The sequence below is a fragment of the Zalophus californianus genome, chromosome 1, assembly GCF_009762305.2.
Source record: "Zalophus californianus isolate mZalCal1 chromosome 1, mZalCal1.pri.v2, whole genome shotgun sequence".
NCBI lineage: Eukaryota > Metazoa > Chordata > Mammalia > Carnivora > Otariidae > Zalophus > Zalophus californianus.
Window position 1 is genome coordinate 124,358,399 of NC_045595.1, and position 20,389 is coordinate 124,378,787.

The following is a 20,389-nucleotide window of genomic DNA, read 5'->3' on the forward strand; positions in this document are numbered from 1 at the left end:
AAAGCAGAAACCTATTACCACTCAGAGGGAAGCTGATTCTCTCCCCAGAATTCATTGTCATCCATGTTGCATCATTGTTCCAGAGAATTCACTTGGAAATTACTGATAGTTCTGCAAGAGGTATAGCTACCTACTTTTCTCTGTTAATAGTTGTAACTAGACAGTTCCTCAAGTTTTAAGTCAGTGTGGGAAGTAACTCTGACGGGGAGATGGTAATCAGTCACTAAAAATGGAACACACAGGTGTCCCTGGCTTTTCAGCTGTGGCCATCAGTTTTGATCTTCCCCTGAAACAGGTCAGTTCTCATAGTGTGGAAAGGTGCGCACTTGCCTGGTCACATCCCCGTGTTGTGGTGACTGAGGTGAGTTTTGTGTTCTCAGCCATGGGACCTGAGAGAGTTGACCTTGCATTTTTGTGGGTCTTCAGCCACTGTGTTCGCCTCCAGGAGCTTCCCGTCAGGCAGAAGACCATTTTCAAGGTAGTTTTCTACTGGACTACTTGATGAGCCCTTGTTATGTTTTAACCCCTTTCTGATCACAGTGTGGTCCCTACTCTCACATTTACCCCCGTGTTTGCATTTTAATTTCCAAGTCACAGTCATTCTGCAGGCTGGCAGAAAGCAGGCCCAAAGCCTTATGAGGGTTTCTTTCTCCTGCTAGTTTTGAGTATTATACCTAGCTCTAACTTTAAAGGAACAACAATAAACTTACTCTTTTGTAAATTGTCTTAGTTTAATCCAGAATTATGAATGGGAGAAAAGTTTCTTAACTTTTTAAGAGCAAAACAAGGCTTAGGTGCTAGATTTCCCAAGGTGGATGTTCTTTCCCACAATGGAGAGATTTGGAAGTAGGGGTTCAGGAAGGAGGAGCCAGTGCTTAAAGCTCACTACACCATTCAGGGGCCACCCCTTAGCTAATATCTTTGACCTGCCCCTGTCGGTTTCTTGGGAACCAACCTGAGCTATATTGGCTCCTCCTGTTGCTTCATCAGCTTGATGACACTGAGGTATCTAGTAGGGGTGGGAGGTTTTCTCTAGAAGGAGCTAAGAGGGAAGGATTGAGGACACAGATATCTCTAGGGTAGGGAGGGGCTCTTCCAAAAAAGAATTAGGAACCTTGCATTGACTTGCACTTCCATGCCTGCCCAGTCTTGTTTTAAGGGATGGTGATCTGGCCTTTTTTGGGGGGAGGGAAAGTTAAGTAAAAGAGCAAACTTCACAGTCAAATAGGAACTTTGTTTTCCATTTTAGAAAACAAAAGTTCTGTGAAGGCAGTATTTATGGGAAACTCGTCGAGAGTTTTACTCTTAGATAAGGCTTTCATTCGTTCCATTCCAAAGTCTGAACGGTGCTGGCGAAGCGGGTCCCTCAGAGCAAATGCAGGTCTCCTATGGTCTTGCCGGGATTGTGTGACACGGATTCATATTGATGATGTGTATCAGTCACATGGTGCTCACTTGAAGAGACCTGGATTGATAGTCTCTGCTTTGTCTGTAACTAGTCAAGCAAGTAACTTAGCCCCCGAGCCTCTGCTTTTCCACCTCAAATCAGTGTCAGTCACCTCCCAGGTGGGTTGGGGTTCAGTGGGTTAGCCTGGGGACTAGCAGATTTCGTGTCCTAAGTATTTCATGTCACCTATGTACATATCAGGGTCTGGGGTAGGAAAAGTCAGCCAGCAGAAGGATTGTATGACATTCTTCTGTGGGACTTCGACAGAGGAGCCCTAAGGCTAGCGTCTCCAGTTTGAACTAAACAAACACGGATGTCCGTGCTATGTATAGATGTTAATTTGCCATTAGCTTGGCTTCCGGACGTGACATGTAGGGAACATATGAAAGAACCAGAGAAATAGCTTTGTGGGAATGTGACTAGTACAGTTCCCAGGAATCTTTCTCACATGTGACTCAGCTCTCCCAAATAGGAATTTCACATCTGGCTGTGCTGGTGACTAATGAGCCAACACAGCTGTAAAACACAGGCAACTAAGAATGAGATAAATGCCACAGAAGTCAAGGGAAGTATAATTTGAAGTAGAAAGAGCAGAAAAGGCCAGTCTCAGGTAGAGCCCATATAGCCCCTGGGGACCCATGAGCAAGCCAGAGCATACTCAACAGTCCTGTTACCGAAACCCTGTGGAGCTGACCTCAGGCCGTGGATTGTCGCTTCTTAGACACCGAGTTTAGGAGGAGCCAGCTTAGCTCAGTGCCCCTGAGCAGGTGCTTGGTAACTGGTTTATGAAACAGATTACTTTTTAGCTTAGGTGTTGCATGGTTAATATCTTTCGGAATGCTTCTTGGCGCAAGGGAATTTGCCCATGGCTTCTCTGGTTGGACAGCAACCGTTCATGGAAAAGACTGGAGCTTCAGCAGGCAGAGTGACTTACTGGGTCTCCCACAGTGCATGAGGAGAGCTCCCTGAGGATGCGGCCACCACTTTCTCCAAGGTGCCATGCTGCCTTAGCCTTAGATTGCATAGCGTTGGTCCAGCGAGAAAACCGGGAAGGCGGGTTAGCATTCCGCAAGCAATCTCCAGTGCCCAACTGAAATGAAGATGCCACTTGCCAGGCCCACATGCTCTTTGAGTCATTCTTGGGGAACACCCTCATGGAGATGGGAGAGTGGGGTGCCAGGGTCGTTGGGCACTCTGTGTGTCACAAACCATCTTTCACCTGAGTGTCTTGAGCCGAATCAGTGACCTGGCAGGGTAGCCGCGTTCTGCCACATCCCAGACCTCCACTGCCACGTGCGGGGGTGGTGTCAGAGAGCCAGGGGACCAGCTTCCTCTACTCCAGCTTCTGTTGGAGGGAAGTAGACCAGGAGGGATATAAGAACTCAGAGCGGTTCCGGTACCAATGGCAGAGAGCTAAGTTCAAGGAGCTCTGTCTTTTAGGGACCTCAGCCCCAGGCATCTGAACCCCTGTGTGTTGACATTCCAACACACACCTTTTGTGTCATTTGTCACATGTATGCAGGATGAGTTATTATGTGTTTGGGTAGCCGACTTTGTGGGCAACTTCTGGCTGCTCCAAAATTACAAATACCTGTCTTGGTCCATGGCACCTAATTTATCAACTCATGTTTTTTGTGCTTGTTGGATGCCAGCTGGAAGACAACTGCCTTGGGCCTCAGCTACGTGGATGGGCTGAGTCTTCCATGCCTTGGGTGATGGTAAATCCTACAGGCAGCCTCTTCTACAATCACCCCCTTGCTTCTTTCCTTTCCCTTCACTGGGCCAGTCTCAACAGTCTGGTCAGATCAAAGCACTGGACATCAGATGATATCCAACATTATGTTGGTTTGTTTTTAAATCCAAGGACCTAATGAGTATCCTTGACTGTTTCAGGGCGTGCTAAGCCTCTCCCACTAATAGAAAAAAAAACTAGTGTGCCAAAGGATAAAATGCATGCAGTATTTATTTAGTATCATGCAACACAAACTATCCCACCCCCTTTTCTTACCTTTGAAAGTTCCTCTGTGCCAGAATGCTCCAAATGAAAGAGTCATCCCTGAGGTGAGAGTGAGGTTTGGCACAAGGAGCCTTTGAATCTACCCAGATGGGGAGCATCCCCACCTCCTTGTTAGGAACCCCTTCTTATACATGGTTATGCGGAACACATACATGCTCTTTTATTTCTCAAGCCAACATTTATCTTTGATGTTGCCTAGGGTCGGCCAGTGCTGGAACAACTTCTAAATATAGACGTACTCGCAGACTAAATCTTTAAGACTGGCGGGAGTTCAGTTGGCGAGTGCAACTTTATTTTTTACTTGATTTATCGTTGCCATTTTTGACAGGTTAAACTCTACTGTTGCAGAGGGTGCCCTGGCCCAGAGTCACTCAGCCCCTGTCTGGAGCCAGCAGCCGCTGGGCCACGAGCACAGGACAACCCATAACCAAATTCACATAACTTAGTTAGCAGGCAGTTATCAAACTGTGGTAAGAGCAGCTCCAGAAGGCGAGCGGGCGCAGCTGCGAAAGACCCTGAAAGAGAAGGGGGTCAATGGAAAGAGGCCATAGATGAGGAAACATCAGGGAGGGTTCTCGTGACCAGAGGGAGGTGGCTCACCACAGATTCTAACGCCCTTGCAGTGGCCATTCTGATTTCCTTGTGCCAGGAATTAGGCTGTCGTAAAGAGGAACAGGAAGGATCATTTCCAATTTATTAATTAGAAGGTAATTGAAAATATCAGCCAACTTGATCTCTTAGTGCCAGCCTTGGGCATACCAGCTTCCAGGGTGGTTAGTGCCAGGCTAATTGAAAATGTTAGCCAAAGCAACCACATTCCCCACAGTCTACAGAATTACTCTTGGCGGAAAAATACTTTAGCCTGAAATAATTGGATTATGTGTGAGTTAATGTACAGAATCGGCCATGGATGTGTGAAGTTCCTCAGTAGGAAACCAACCCATTTAGAGGATTCATCTTCCCAAGAACTGAGGACAAACTGATGAAGACACATAAGTTAATAAAGAGGGAAAATGGACTTGAAAAAGAAGTTCCGTTTTCAGTCTTTTAGTTACATAGCTTTACAAATGAACAGTTACTTTTAAACATGTGTTTAACTTGGGGCGCCTGGGTGGCTCAGTCGTTAAGCGTCCGCCTTCGACTCAGGTCATGATCCCAGGGTCCTGGGATTGAGCCCCGCATCGGGCTCCCTGCTCAGCGGGGAGCCTGCTTCTCCCTCTTCCCCCCTCTCTTTCTCTCTCTCAAATAAAATCTTTAAAAAAAAACATTTTTTTAACTTTAAAAATGAGTTGCATTTTATGAAATGAATCAAATACTTTTTATATACCTAGATAGCCATTTTTAAATAAGCAGACTCACCTGAAAATTGATTTCTCCACTGGAACTTTATTCTTTTATGTGTTCGTAAACAGCACAGAGAGGCAGGAACCCGAGTACATGCGCAGGGTCCTTTGCAAGGTTATTTGATTTGCTCACTCTGGTGGCTTTAGGTTACGTCATACCAGAACCATTCCCAGAAGACTGTTGTGTGTCTGTGTTTAAAAATCTTCCCATAGTTCTCTGCAGTTTGGGGGATAGTATTACTAAAAATCTTACTTCAGTCTAAAATGTAACTCCGTAGGATGAAGTAACTGCGCCGCCCTGCCGAACAGTTTTGGTTGATTTTATCATGTAGGAATCTGGTTACATTTTTAGCTTCTGCAAAAATTCTTAAAATCTCTTCAGAGACCTTACTTTGTTGGCTTTGAGGACAAAAGGCATGTACCAAGTACATGTAGAAAATAGAACCCTTTATTCTGTCAGACATTACACATTTGGGTTCTAGAAGGCTTACTTCCACTCCCTTACCTACTAGCTATTTATAGCACAAGAGGAATTTGTGAAAGTTTACTGAAAAACATACTATTAAACATATATGGACATCAAAATAGATGAGTGTAATATTGTATAATAGATTACCTCAACACTTAATGGCTTAAAACAGTCACTTTCTTGGATTCTCGGTTGGGAATTTGGACCAGGGTACTGGGAGAATGGCTTGTACGTGTTCCACAATTTCTGGAGCTTCAGGTGGGCAGGGAGGTTCATTGGCTGGGGGCTGGAATCTTATGGCAGAGTCTTCACTCACAAGTCTAGCGGTCACTGCTGGCTTGGGTAGAACCTCATCTGGGGCTCCCTCACAACATGGCAGCCCTGGGAGAGTCAGAATTGAGACAGTGAGTGTTCTGGGGAAAAGGCAGAAGCTTCATCATCTCTTCATACCTAGCCTTGCAAGTCACACAGCTTCATTTCCACTCCATTCTGTCCATTACAAGCACATCACAAGCCCATCCCAATTCAAGGGGAAGGACTGTAGACTTTCTTAGTCATGAGAAGCCATTAAAAATCTTTTTTGCCTTTATCTTTGTATCGCACATACAGTATTTCTAGTACTATGCCCTAAGATTGTTACATACAAGGTCATGGACTTTGAAAGTTAATATAACTCTTGTTCATACTCCTGCTTCTCTTCCAAGTGTTCTGGGAAGAGGGAGAAGGAAGACCAACGTGCACCCAGAGATGCAGTGGTAGGTAGGGTGGGACTCATCCTTGCACCCAGCACAGTTCTGCTAGCCAGCAGAGTATGGCTTAGGGGCACTCAAGCACTGCTCTTCTCAGTTAGCAGTTGGAAGAGATCACTGTCTGTTCCCTTAGTGATAAGGAGAGAGAACCCAGGAGATGAACAGTATTTCTGCCACAGGTGTCATACCTGTAAAGCAGGATCATGTGTCCTGTTCCCTTGGGTAACTCACAGGCAGTCAGCAAAATGTTTAATCAGGGGGTGGGGAGAAAATAGTGAAGAAATATGTTATAATTTGATTTAATAGCTATAAAATTTAAAAATTTTTTGGAACTATGGGTTAGAAAGAAATGGAAAAATATTTAAGTACATAGTAAAAGGGCAGAAGATGAAATGGGAAAATAGAGACTATGTTCCTTAAAATATTGAAAGCCTTTTACATTTGTAATTTATCTCCAAATTTTATTTTAAAGAATGAAATGTTTGATGAGGCATTTCCTTTCCCCCATGCCTCCCAGTGGTTGGGGGAGGACATCTTTGTCCCTGAGGTTATTAACACATCTTGAGAAAAACCTTTCCAAGGGTGAGTCAGTCTCTGCTTTTGAGCCCCGTCAGAGTCCACGTTTTACCTGCTCCCCTGTGTTTCCTTCTCTTGTCCCTGCCCTTCCACGGTCCGGCAGAACGGTGGAGATCACTGAGTATTGACATTCTTCACAAGTTAGCAGGAACCCTGTAGGACCTAGAAGAACATCTGCACTCTGATTATTATTAGGACTTGTAACCAACCATGTGACCTTTCTAAAAAGTGAGTGTTGGAAGGATTTTAAGTGTTACAAGGCTGGGACTCTCCCCAGAGATGGGACCTCTCTTTGGTATGTGAATCTAAACTGAAAAGAGGCGCTTGCTCACCTGGAGGGAGGCAGAGGGCATGGCCTGCAGAGGGTATGGAGACGAAGCCCAGCCTCGGGGGTCTAGAATGTAGATAATATGCAATGTGCTTCCGTTTCATGGTAATAAAGAGGAGGTAGAGGCAAAACTGAGCAGCGGGGGCCTGGGCCAGGGCTGATGTGATATGGGCTGTGCGTATGCGCCACTTCGCTGGCTTTCCTGGAGAGCAGTGGCGACCAGGAGTGGGGGACATGCACCCTGCACCCTGGCCAGAAAACAGCTCTGTTTGTCTCAGGGCCATGGGTGCTGAATTGGTGCTCTCGGGCTGGGGCTGCATCTGGGATGATGATAGATTAACAAGACCTATGGATCGAGTCGAGTGAGAAGAGGAACACTCAGTTGAAGAGGGAAGGAACCCACGTTTGTGATGCTGCACCTCGTGCAAAATTGAGTGCCTTGAAGTTAATCAGCACACAGTGAGTTTGTACTCCCAAGATTTCTTCACATTTAGTAAAGATTAATCTTGTCCTTGAACTCAGTTGTACTGTAGAAGCAAACATTTGGGCATGCCCAGGATTCCGAAATGGAGACCAGCCAGGGAGCCCTGAAAATCTGCCCCTTTTGGCTTGTGGACACTGGCAGTCGGAGGTTTGGCCATAACACGGCTGGGGGTTGGATCGCTTTGTGTCAAATGCAGCCCACTGCCTAGATCTGTTCCAGAATGACAAAGGGTGTGGACTTGACGCCTCCTTTCTGCTCTTTGTCTAATTGGGATGAAGTTTTCTTTCCTTCCTCAGGGGAACAGGACTTCGTTGCTCATCTTAGGGAGGTTCTGATCCTAATTGCTCCCACACTGCGTACTTGATCTCCCCAGGTACAAAGAATCGGGCGCCTCTAGGCATCCACGCGCCAGCCCTTCCCTCATAGACCAGCCAACAGCTCGGTCTTTGGAGCCCTACTCTTAACTCTCCTCTGTGTGACACACCACACGTGGCCTCGTAGTAGTCGCTGACCAGGACAAGACCAGAGCCACTGGTGTCCCTGCTGCCTGTGTTTGGATATATTATTGGCAGCAGACCTAAAAAGCGTCAAGAGATACTTATTTCTCTTAGGACCATGTTTTAGTAGGAAACTTTGCACAAGGCTGACCTTAAATGATGAAAAAGTAAGCTTCCAAGGAAAGCTTAGTATATCTTAGTAATCCTGTATATTTTAGATTAGGTTTTATTAGAAGGGGGTACCCGCCAGAGATCATATCTCTCAGTCATTTGGAGCCATGCTACCGATAACATATGGAAGTTATGATTTGCCATCTGTAAAACTTCACTGACAGTAGTGCTCAGGCATATTTAATTTCTGATAAACAATGATAAGCACTCCCATGACCACCCCCATTGGTTCATCTGAATCCTTCAGTCTTCTAAAGCATTCTCTTTTTTTTTTTTTTTTTTTTTTTTAACCCTACTCATTTCTGTCAACAAGAAGAACCGGCTAATATCTTATTTGCAAGTGCTGTTTGCAACCTGGCCTCCTCCTTGGTGTACAGACCAATTCTCCACATCAGCTGTACCTTTGAACATGCCCTTGCCCCAGAGCCCAAGCCCGGAGCTCTGCGACCACCTGGCACAGTCTGTCCCAGAAGACCAGGGTGACGCCATCCCCCATGCTGTTCCCTGTCTTCCTTTGTTAACCTCCCACCATAGTTCACTTTTGCACTGCAAGGACTTTTGTCAGTATCCATGTGTTTTTTTTTCTTCCCAAGTATCCCTTTTATATTAAGCTCCATGTCATACATGAATATTTCCTTACTTCCTTACTTCCTTCACTCTGAACTATGTGTATTCTTACCCTTCAGACTCCACAGATACTGCTTCTAAAACTCGGTTCTAAGGTTCCAGCAACTCTGGGTCTTTCTGCATGTTATTAAGGGCCATGCACAGAGTAGTACATTTTGGAAGGTACAGATTTTCCAAGATGGAAAATTTGGTGTGCTTTATGTAAACAAGTTGGAGTTTATTTAGTAATTGTTCCTGATACTGAAGTGTAGGAGGGGGGAAAAATGTTAGCAACATAGGAAAAGTGTCTTGAAGGTCACAGAATGCCTCTTCCCCCAATTCTTCAGCAAGTCCCCGTGCTGTGGCCCCTGTAAAAGAAAAGTCTAGGCCCCTTCATTGGTCTTCCCCATTCTTTTTTCTCATTTCAGCCATAGACAATCTGGTTTTTACCATATTAAAGCAAATCAACCTAGTAAGGAACAGACTGACTTTTATTTACTGGCTATAGTTCTAAGCACCAGAAATGGGCAAAGGAGACCAAACAAAGAAATAGGAAAAATGAGGCATTGAAGGGGAGCCAGCATCGGGTTTGGAAGGGATGAGGCTTCCGTGGCGGCAGGATGTGCCTTTCTTGCACTGTTTACTCTGAGCTCAGGAATAGAAGAGGAAAGACGGTAGATCACACTACAGCTTGAAATGGATACAAAACATACCAGGGCGTGCATAGAGTATAATCAGACACTGGATGTAATTATGCAAATGTATGTATAAACGGTTTTTCGATGAATAAATCGTCTGCAGCAACCTTAACACTCAAGGTTAAAGTAAGCATAAGGGCATGATATGCCAGCCACTCAGTGACTTTGCCCAAGGAGCAGCTGAAAAATGTTATGCTTTGCTGTTTGCATCCGAATATACTTTGATACCTTGATAATATGAACTTTGAATCTTAAAGATTAATAGGACTTCCACTCCCTTCCTGGAAAGGGCACCACCTTGCTCGGGGAGGGGAGGGCAAGGCGGGGATTTAGTCTCAGGATGAATGTGCCAGGGTTGTTTTTAATCTGTTCGCTCTAGTGGGACTTCAAGCTAGTTGTATGTTTTATTTATTTTTTTTAAAGATTTTATTTATTTGAGAGAGAGAGAATGAGAGATAGAGAGCACAAGAAGGAAGAGGGTCAGAGGGAGAAGCAGACTCCCCCCTGAGCAGGGAGCCCAATGCGGGACTCGATCCCGGGACTCCAGGATCATGACCTGAGCCGAAGGCAGTCGCTTAACCGACTGAGCCACCCAGGCGCCCTGTTTATTTTATTTTTAATTAAACTTCACCTGGAATGTGTTTTAGTGGTAAGCATTTTGGAGGCCTGCTTAAAGGAAGGAAATGCTTAAATTTGCTTAGGAGAAAAATGTGCTTTCATCTTTCTTTATAAAATAAATTGAGAACTTCAAACATATTTCTGAAGGCCCTGGGCCCAACCTGTCTGATAAGAATACTAAGATTCATTCAGTGTTAGCATGTGGTTTTCTTTGCGTGAACATCGGTAAAACACCATGGATGGTGGGCATGAAATATTTGTTCTGCCATACTACTGATATGAGGATTCCATGCCTGAGCATGGCACAGGGCAGGTGAGTTTTTTTCTTACTCGTGGGTCTATTAAGACAACCTACTAGAGTGTTTTCTTTTTACTTCAAAGAATCTGAAGCATCATGTAAGGCTAGAAAGGCATTAAAAATGTATTTCCAGCCTGATAAGAACCGTAAAGAGAGGTGATAATACATAGAGGTGAATTCAGCCAAGGTTCCTCATGCTTATCGGACATTCCACTCTGTAAGCAGTGATTGAGTTCCCTGACTGTCCGAGGCACTGTTAGGAGGGAAGCGGATATGGGCCAGGTGAGTCAAAGGCATGTGACCAGTATTTAGGGATCAGTGAACAAGTAGGTCACCACTGCAGGAATGCACATGGTTCAGGGACTGGGGGGCCAAGTGGGGAAGGAGAGAGAAGACTGGTGGGGAGGTCTTTCTTTCTGTGGCATACTAAACTCGTTAGACTGATCCTCAGGTGCTCGGCAAGTACTATGTGTTTCCAGAACTGGCAATCCCTGAAATAAGGCTGCAGACTTAATCTTGGTTGGTCAGAGTGGGCAATTTGACCAATCCAAGTGAGGAAGATCTTAGAAATTGTGCATTGTCTTATACCTGAGAGGACTTTGTTGTTGTTATTGTTACCAGAGCCGCTTTAGAAATACCACAAGCACGATGCATGACTTGTCTCAGTTACAGATTTTTTTTCTTTTTTTAAGATTTTATTTATTTGAGAGAGAGATTGAGAGTGACTGGAAGGAGGGCAGAGGGAGAAGCAGACTGCCCGTTGTTGACCAGGGAGCCCGACGCGGGGCTTGATCCCAGGACCCCGGGATCATGACCTGAGCCGAAGGCAAACACTTAACCAACTGAGCCACCCAGGTGCCCACAGAGCCCTTATATTAAGGATGACGTTGCATTGTCAAGTGCTTCATGTGCAAACAAACACTCCCCTAGAAGCTTTCCTTCTCTTGGTTCTATTCATCCAAACCCAGGAAATGAAACCATTATCTAAAATGCCTTCCTCAGTTTCTAATTTATTTTTTAAAAAATTGTGTGATTGTTCACTGTTCTTTTTTAGGGGAAAAGAAACAGTGGTTTCAGACAGTGCTTCTTTGGGAGTCAGAAGCACTGCAAGTTGACAAAGCTTTGTCCGGCGATGGGGTACACATTCAGGCTGGCTGCTCGGAATGACATCGGCACCAGGTATGACATTCCTTGGCCCTCCTGCCGTTAAATACTCACGTGGTGATTCTGTGTCTTCCTCATGTGGTGGCTGGAAGGCGTGAATCCATCCCCTGGCTCCACACTGAACCAATTTGAGATCTTCCCAGAGAGAATCCTAATCAGAGGGTAGAAGGTGTCTCCCGAGGCGATGAGTGCTGCTGGGCGGCCTCGGTGCAGGCTCACAAGCTGTGAGGCAGGGCCCACGAGGGGTCTCTGGAAGCCCAGATGAAGGTAGCAGCCCAGATTCTGAAGGAAACCCCTTTTGAGGCTTTATTTTTTTCTCAGAACATGTGCCTTTTCCTTTCATCACTACTCATGCAGTTGCCTTTTTCAGTTATATTTGAGGTTGCCTGGTAGAGAGGAAGGAGTGCTGGGCTGGGCATTGTTGTCAAGCCCTGGGCAGACTCTCACAGGATTGGTGAAAACCCACGCTGGCCAGGGTACCGCCGCTTGCCTCTGAGCTGCAGAAGAAAGGCCAGAACAGGTGTCCGGGGATTAAAGATGCTTTGAAAAGACCATATCTCAGTTGTACTTCCTGGGTAACTCTTGATTAAGGGAAAAATCCTTTCTCTTTCATCACTGCTTATTGAAAAATCTTAACGGTTCAGCACATCATTGGTCCTCAAGCTTTTTTCCAGCCTCAAGAACATCACAAAGTTTCACAGCCCCCTCTCCCCACCCGTGATAGCCGGTGCACGTTTCGAGTCTGCCGGTTGAAAAAGTCATGATGATAAAGGCTTCAAGAGTTTGTCAGTGAATTGGAAGCACCCACAAACTTCTGAAAAATAGCACCATATATATTTGTAAAACAGTGTATTTTGTCAGCAGATGATTATTTGTGCTCACATTGATTTGAAGTTTCCTTGGTAGCCATGGGTCATAGCTTAGTGACATTGCACAGTGTTGTGCTTTCTGCTGGGTGCTTTCAGGGGGAAATAAATCCTTAACTATGTTGTCCTGCAATGTGCTGTGCTTTCTTAGTCGCAGCCTGAAGCAGGCAATCAGGCAAATGGAAAATTGGGGTAGGGAATATCACGTAAAGAATGCTTGTCTTCCTTTGTTGGCCGAATCTGTCATGCCCCAGACCTTCCAACCCGAGCAAGTCGGGCAGTAGGTAGGCTTAGCCTTCCTCTTTTAAAATGCCAAGATTCCTCCCATGTTCCTAAATGTGTGTCTTACTGGGTTTATCTCTCTGTAGTGGTTATAGCCAAGAGGTGGTATGTTACACATTAGGAAACATTCCTCAGATGCCCTCTGCACCAAGACTTGTTCGAGCTGGGGTCACATGGGTCACGTTGCAGTGGAATAAACCAGAAGGCTGTTCACCTGAGGAAGTGGTCACCTACACTTTGGAAATCCAGGAGGATGAAAATGTAAGCTCTGCAGATTTTATACCCTTGCATATGTTCTGTATAAGTCAGTATCATCGTAACAGACAGAATACCATAAGTTACATTAGCTACTTAAGTTCAAAACCAGGTCCTTAACTTCTACCACTACCACCACTGGCTGTCCTTCCCACAGTCTTCCCCCATCTCAGGAAGTGGCATTCCTATCCTTCTGTTTGGGGAAACCAGAAAATCTGGAGTTGTCCTTGACCCCATCAGTCAGCAAATCCTTTTAAATCTATCTTCAAAAATTAACCAGAAATCTGGCCATTTCTCAAAAGCTAAGGCTACTACCCTTTCCCAAGTCACCATTATCCCATCCCTGGATTTTTGCGGTGGTCTCATTAAGTATTTTCCCTCCCTTCGCCCTTATTAAACTATAGTCTGTTCTCCACAGGAAGCCTAGGTGATCTGTTAAGTAAAATAGATCATGTCAGTGCTCTGCTCAGAACCCTTCCTACCTCTGGGCCTTCTCCTCCCTTCCAGAATAAAAGCTGGAGCCCTTTCAATGCCTACCAGGTCCTGTGCTATTGGATTTTTCTTTCATGTCCTTGTTTCTGCCTCTGTAGTCTCATAGAACACACAGGCATATACCCTGGCCTCAGGGCCTTTGCGGTTTCTGTGCCCAATAGCTCGAAGTCCCTTCCACTCATCTCTGACTCATTTCCCCCATTCCGTCAGGTCCCTTCTCAACACATGACTTGTGGAGAGCCCTTCCCTGACCACCGTGTAAAACAGCACTATCCAATAGAACTTTCTGCAATGATGGAAATGATCTGTAGTTTGTGCTAGCCAGTGAAGGTAGCGCCAAGTTACACGTGACGATTGAGCACTTGAAATATGGCTGTGGGCACAAGGAACTGAATATTTAATTGCATTTAGTTTAAATTTAAAGAGCCCCACATGGCTGCCTTATTTAACCGGCACAGCCCTAGAGGAACACCTCACTAGACCCACTGCTCTGTCCTTTCACCCCGCTTGATTTTCTTTGTCGTTGCCCTTAACACCACATGACATGCTTCATATTTATATATAGGTTTTATTTTTTTAATCACCGTCTGCACCTGGCATGGAAGTTTCTGGTGGGCAAGGCTTTGTCTGTTCTTGGGCCATGCTGAGCCCATAGAACGCGGAAGGAAGGCCGAGGCCTAGAAGGTGCTGGTGTAATCATTGATGGATGGATGGATGGAGCGATGCGTGATTGAGAATACTAATGAATGAATTCTGTACGTTCAGCTTTTAGGGGGATACTTAATCCTCTTAGACGATCATGCCTTTCCCATCCAGACTGTCCTTTCTTCTTTGGCCAGAAGAGGACACTGTGTGGTCAGAAACCTCAGCCACAGTTCATTACCTAGCACATTGTAGCTACACAGTGAAGACCTCAAAAGAAGAGGCTTTTCTCAGAAAAACGTTAAATACATTCTTTTACAGTACATACCGCTTTGTCGCATAGCACTACTTGGTGGTGTAATCCTTTGTTTAAAATGCTTATTGAGTCACCAGGAGAAGTTTGCTCTGTGAGGAAAGCATATGGTGGTGTCTGTTCCAGAGCAGATTTGCATTCTCTCAAGGGGAGAGCATTGTTCTCATTCACATTAGTATTAGCCTCACAATAAAGTTCAGCAGACCCAGGAGAAACTACAATGAGATAAAGTTAAATTACTACTTAGAGCTAGAGCACTATCCACAGCACCGTGGACTCTTGATACTCTTTTTTGCCATCCCTGCCAGACCTCTGGCCACTGGTGGTGATAGAGAGAGGCAATAGAAAAATCCTAAACACAAAGGTATTTAATAATGCCCAGATTTTATGGTGCTGATGTTTCTTTCTGACTTTGCCTTTGCAGGATAACCTTTTCCACCCAAAATACACTGGAGAGGACTTAACCTGTACTGTGAAAAATCTCAAAAGAAGCACACAGTATAAATTCAGGGTGAGTCAGTCATTTCGGTACCTGAACTGCTTAAAAAAGCAGCCATTTCATGTTTTACCCATTTACCATTTCAAATGGACTCCATAGGTTAAAAGATTTTTAAGGTTCACCGCACTTTACATTTTTAAAGTAACACTTCTTAACAGGCACACCGTACTTTAATTTTAAAACCCGGTTTTGAGAGAGGAAACTGTTGTCCTGTGCTGGAACAACTCGCATTACGGCGTGGCCAGGAGCCCTCAGCCGGGAGCACCCAAACTGACTGCTCCGTGCACCTGTCTCTCCCCCACACTTCACACCTTGGCCTTCCATGTTTCTCCTTCTAATTCGATTTCCCTTTCACTCTCCCTCTGCCTTTGCTCTTCTGCCTGTTTTTTTTCCTCAGCTGTTTTTATTTTTCTCTTCCATTACCCGCTCCCTCCCTACTTAGGCATTGCTTTGGTCATGACTCACCACCCTTCATGTCACCATGGGACTCTGCACTGTAAGGAAAAACGGAGCTTTGCAGCTGTTAAGAGAAAAAGCCAAGCGGTGGGAGGCATTCTCTGCTGCAGTGCTGTTGATCTGTGCACAGCGCTGTGCGTTCTGCTAGGATGTGTCCGTTTTGGAGAGAGAAGCTTGTCTTCTGAGTCTTCCCTTCCTTCTCTTATTTGGGGAACAAATGGTGTTTGACACTTAGTAGTCATTCAGTAAATAGCTGTCAGATAATCAAGTGAAGTGTGTGACTATTGGAGGAAAATGATAGTTTCTGATTTTTCACAAATGCTTGTTGTTTGGAGCCGGCTCTGAGGACATAGGGATGCTGCTAGCATTTCTCCACATGGTGGCATTGCCCTCCTCTTAAATAAATAAGGGTATTTTTACCTGTTTTCCCCTCCCCATATTTTCCTTCTGCAAAACAGTAAGAACCAGGGGGTAACATACTGGTTTTGTTTTATGCCTTCTTGAAAGGGTAAAATGTCTTTCACTAAAACCCACCTATATTGTTTTATTTTTAATTGTTCATAGCTAACTACATGGAAAATAAGTACCTCATGAAGGAAACGCTTGTAAATCAGTTGTTTGAGATTCAGAGAGAGAAAATGTATGTGTGTGTCTGTCTGTGTGAGTTTACAGATGCCTTGATCTCATCATGTTCAAAAGTTCCTATTTCGAGGCTTCTGGGGGCCTCAGTCGGTTAAGTGGCTGCCTTCGGCTCAGGTCATGATCTCAGGGTCCTGGGATCAAGTCCCTCATTGGGCTCCCTGCTCAGCAGGAGTCGGCTGTCCCTCTCCCTCTCTCTGTGCATTCTCTCTTGCATGCGCTCTCAAATAAATAAAATCTTTTTTTAAAAAGTCCCCATTTCTTTAATACCCGATATCTAAAGCATGTTAATATTTTTTCGGTTGTATTATAGCTGACTGCTTCTAATGTGGAAGGGAAGAGTTGTCCAAGTGAAGTTCTGGTGTGTACGACAAGCCCTGACCGGCCTGGGCCTCCCACAAGACCCCTCATTAAAGGACCAGTTACATCTCATGGCTTTAGTGTCAAATGGGGTATGTTTTGCTACTGGTGCTGTTGCTTATTTTTGACAGATTTTTAAAAACTGATTAACTTCAGGAGTGACAAACCAAAATAAGAAATAAAAGGTATTATTTGTGGGAGTTCTACAGATTTGGAATATATGAATGAGAAACATTCAGAGAATTCCACCAACTGGTAAAATGGACAATTTTAAGAGCATTTTACTTATGATTTTTCCTGTATTTTTCCTCCTATACTTTTTAATATATTACTGATTTGAATGGAGTAATCTCTGAATATATATTCATTCTTCAGTAGCTTGCCCTTACCAAATGGTAGTGATACTTAAGGTAAAAAATTGATTTATAAAATTAATGCTGAAAATAAATTTCAGACTTTAGGTATGTCATCATAAGTAAATTTTGACGTACAGAATGTTCAAGTTAAGAAGAACTAGGAAAACTTTAGTTTTTGTTGTTGCTTGTATGTAACCAGAAGTCTTGAACTTCAGTAATTTTTCATATTGAAGTTATGTGGTGTTTGGGAGGTATGGAGTGGAAGGATATTGTGGCTCACCTCTGCAACATCGATTATTTCAGTGAAATGAAGGCCATTAGAGGGGCACCTGGGTAGCACAGTTGTTGGTCAAGCCTCCCACTCTTGGTTTCGGCTCAGGTCGTAATCTCAGGGTCGTGAGATTGAGCCCGGCATTGGGCCCTGTGCTCAGTGCGGAGTCCACTTGAGTTTCTCTCTCCCCCTCCCCTCCCCCTCCCCCATGTACACTTGTGCGCCCACTCTCCCTTTCTCTCAAATAAATAAAACTCAAAAGAATGTCATTAGAATGTTGATAAACATTTGCAATTATATGTAAAACTATTACGATGTATATAATTATCACTAATGTGTCATAATAGCTACCTGAAAGGCAAAAAATAAAAGGAGAAATTTAAAATAAGATTTTACCTGGCAGCCAAGTAATGTAAAGGGAACTTAAAATATTAAACCTTTGGGGCTGTTCCCACTGGCTGAGTGGGAAGAGCATACGTCTCTTGATCTTGGGGTCATGAGTTTGAGCCCCAGGTCGGGTGTAGTGATTACTTAAATATTTGTTTAAAAAAATAAATTACTCTTAAACTGTTATTGGAGGATCAACCATCAAGACATAAAACTGTATCAAGTTACCTAATAATTTTGAGGCAGAATTATTAGGATATCTGTTTCCTTGGTAAATGGATATGATTAAGAGAAACTAAAAATCTAGGTGTGCTTTTTGCCAGATTGTAAAGCTTTTTTCTCAGAAAATCCTAGAAAATCCCATAAATACTAAATGTTTACTTTGATTAGCTATATGCTATAATATTTAACTTCATTACTGTTGTTTTAAATATCTTCTTACTGAAATGTGTATACATTAATGCAAATACCAAGTGAAAGAAGGGAAGAAAAGTTCCTAAATCTATATCCACAATATAGAAGTGGCAGACTGACAGTAGAGGTAAAATTCTGCATAGTCTTGGAAAATTATAATGCAAGGTATTTTTCTGCTCAGAAAAGAAAACTTGCAGGCACAGAGTTAGCAGTGGAGTAAATACCCAAAGTCCACACCCGTTCCTCAAACCACCTCTTTGGTGCACGTTCTTAGTGATCCACAACTTCGGCTGCATATCAGGTTCACTTGGGATATACAGTATGCTTAGTGGCAAACTATGATGGAACAGATTATTACATTCTGATGTTTTATTTATCTTGTCAGTAAATTTTGCACTTTTCTTTCCTTTCCTCTCCATCTCAAAAGAATCTGGTCACTGGTAACCTAAGTGAACTACAGAATAAAATAATAATAAAAGAAATATATATTTCACCTTATATAAAAGTTACTGAATATTGAAGAACAGGCTTCAGAATTCTCAAAGTAGATTTATTTTAACTTAACTCTTAGAAAAATCAATTCATATTTTGAATTTTGCTCGTTTCACTAAATAACACTTAGATTATAGAACTTTGAATAATCTGAGCACATTCTGGGTTTCTTGATGTTTTTGTTTCTTTTGTTTTCCAAGAATAATACAGTAATGATTTTACCTTTTACTTAAATCCAGAATTAAGGCAGTTATGTTAAGTAACTTTCTGTGTTCTAATGATATTTGCCGATAAAAATCGATGCCCTTTCATAACTAATAAGGCATTTGCTTACTTTCCAGATCCTCCAAAGGACAATGGTGGTTCGGAAATACTCAAGTACTTGCTGGAGATTACTGATGGAAATTCTGAAGGTGAAGTTTTGGGAAATCATTTTACTCAAATTCAGGAGCAACCCCTGTTATCTAATATGATGAGCATCTGTATAGTCATAGTGGGGCATAGTGCGCAGCCATTAATTCTCATGATAGTGATACTACAGCAAATAAACCTTAATCACATTTTTACACACAGCATCAGGGATCAGAGTACGCTTAAAAGGTACATTTTTATCATGTTTTTAAATTTTCCACATCGTTGCTTTAAACCAGTGGTCCTAATTAATAGAATAATTACATTTTCATCCCCATTCTTGGCACCTTTTTTCTGGAAATTCTTACAAGCAGAAGACTGTCAGAAGCAATCAGCAGGAAGGATAAGGTGGAGACAGCAAATGAGTGCGATAATCTACAAATTCCCATGTACAGTGAGAGCAAACAAAACATAGTATCGTGAGTTAGTGACAGTGTCACACTTTTATGTCAAGTTTAGCAAATGTCTTTCCGTCTTTGTGACATCTGAGTCAGATTATTCATCCCTGTCACACTATGTGGATTAGAGTAGTACAGTGTTAGAGACTGAATTCCTTAAATAGTGCCTTTTAAAAAATTCTTAGATCTTTTTTTCTAATAAAATTCATAAGGCTTTAGTAGGAAAAAGTATAGTCATCAGAACTTTAAAAATGACATATCTTACCACTCTGATAATCCCTTTAACCACTCATTTTAAAAAAAAAAAAGTGATTTAAGGCATAGGGCAAAAAAAAAAAGAAAGAGCGTTAACAGTGACTTTTACAGACAGGCAGCACAGGTGTGTGCTTGTCTTTTATTCTGTACCTCAGCCACCTGGAGTACTTTGGTTTTCATGTCAATCAGCTTCTCTTTTAAACTAAAAACATGAGAATGTTTTGAGATGGGCATCAGCTGTGCTGATGGACATAAAACTATATTCTGGCCTAAAAATTTGATTTAGTTTCTTACATTAGAAAACCTCCCTAGGAGAGAAGTCAGGTGTATGCGGTGGCTCCTTGTGAAAACCTAAGTATGTTTTGAATTTCTTGTGGCTCTCTTGACCACTGATACCAAATGAGAAGTAGATGCCATTCTCTACAAAAGTGAACAGTTTTGCCAGCACATAAAGTAGGTGCTTAATTGAACCCCTTCTGTTGTTCCCGTTCCCATTTGCCCCTTCACGGGTTTTTAACCAGCAGTGTCAGAATACTGCTTTCTAATCCCCCCACCCTTGGCCCTGGTGCCTGTGACTTCATGGGAAATCCGTCCTGCCAAGGAGCCGGGGAAAGATTACTTGAAGGTTACTTGAGTAAGATATCATGGGATAGGGTAAAACTATTTTCCTTAAAACAGCCTCATGGAGAAAGGCCTTCTGTGAAATAGTCCTCTGGCAGCAGAGCCACTGCAGAGAGCTACAAAGAGGAGGGAGAACAGCCAGCCACTGGGATTTGTGAGGCGCGTGCCTGGTGAAGCAGCCCCCGACCCTTTCTCCCTGGTTACATTGGCCTCACCAGGCACCAGATCCCTTGGGCGGCCCCACTTGCTTTCTTTAACCCCCAGAAGTGGTCAGATAACTAGGTCACACTGAGTGCTTCATCTTTAATTTGTCACCCTCCCAGCCATGTCTGTCTTTTAAGTGAGGTCCATGAAGACAGCAGATTTTGCTCCCAAAGGACACCGTATATAACAGGAGGATTTCACTTACCGTGACCTCCCAGCAGATGAGAGCAGGAGAGACTCTTCGGCATGTCCCAGACTGCCCAGCAGCCTTCCCCCTACCCAGCTGACCCCCGAGGCCTCCTCCCCCTCGA

General features: G+C 43.6%; 1 protein-coding gene across 8 annotated transcripts in view; it reads left to right on the forward strand.

Moving 5' to 3' along the window:
* FNDC3B (fibronectin type III domain containing 3B) overlaps nt 1-20,389 on the forward strand; it is a 342,488-nt gene that overhangs the window by 270,850 nt on the left and 51,249 nt on the right. For 7 of the 8 annotated variants that reach the window (XM_027587529.2, XM_027587528.2, XM_027587526.2 and 4 more), the window contains 5 exons: nt 11,356-11,480; nt 12,700-12,874; nt 14,740-14,826; nt 16,223-16,361; nt 18,531-18,602. In XM_027587529.2, coding sequence (XP_027443330.1) covers nt 11,356-11,480; nt 12,700-12,874; nt 14,740-14,826; nt 16,223-16,361; nt 18,531-18,602 — 598 coding nt within the window. The remainder of the gene's footprint in view (nt 1-11,355; nt 11,481-12,699; nt 12,875-14,739; nt 14,827-16,222; nt 16,362-18,530; nt 18,603-20,389) is intronic. The other variant, XM_027587531.2, reaches the window with a different exon arrangement.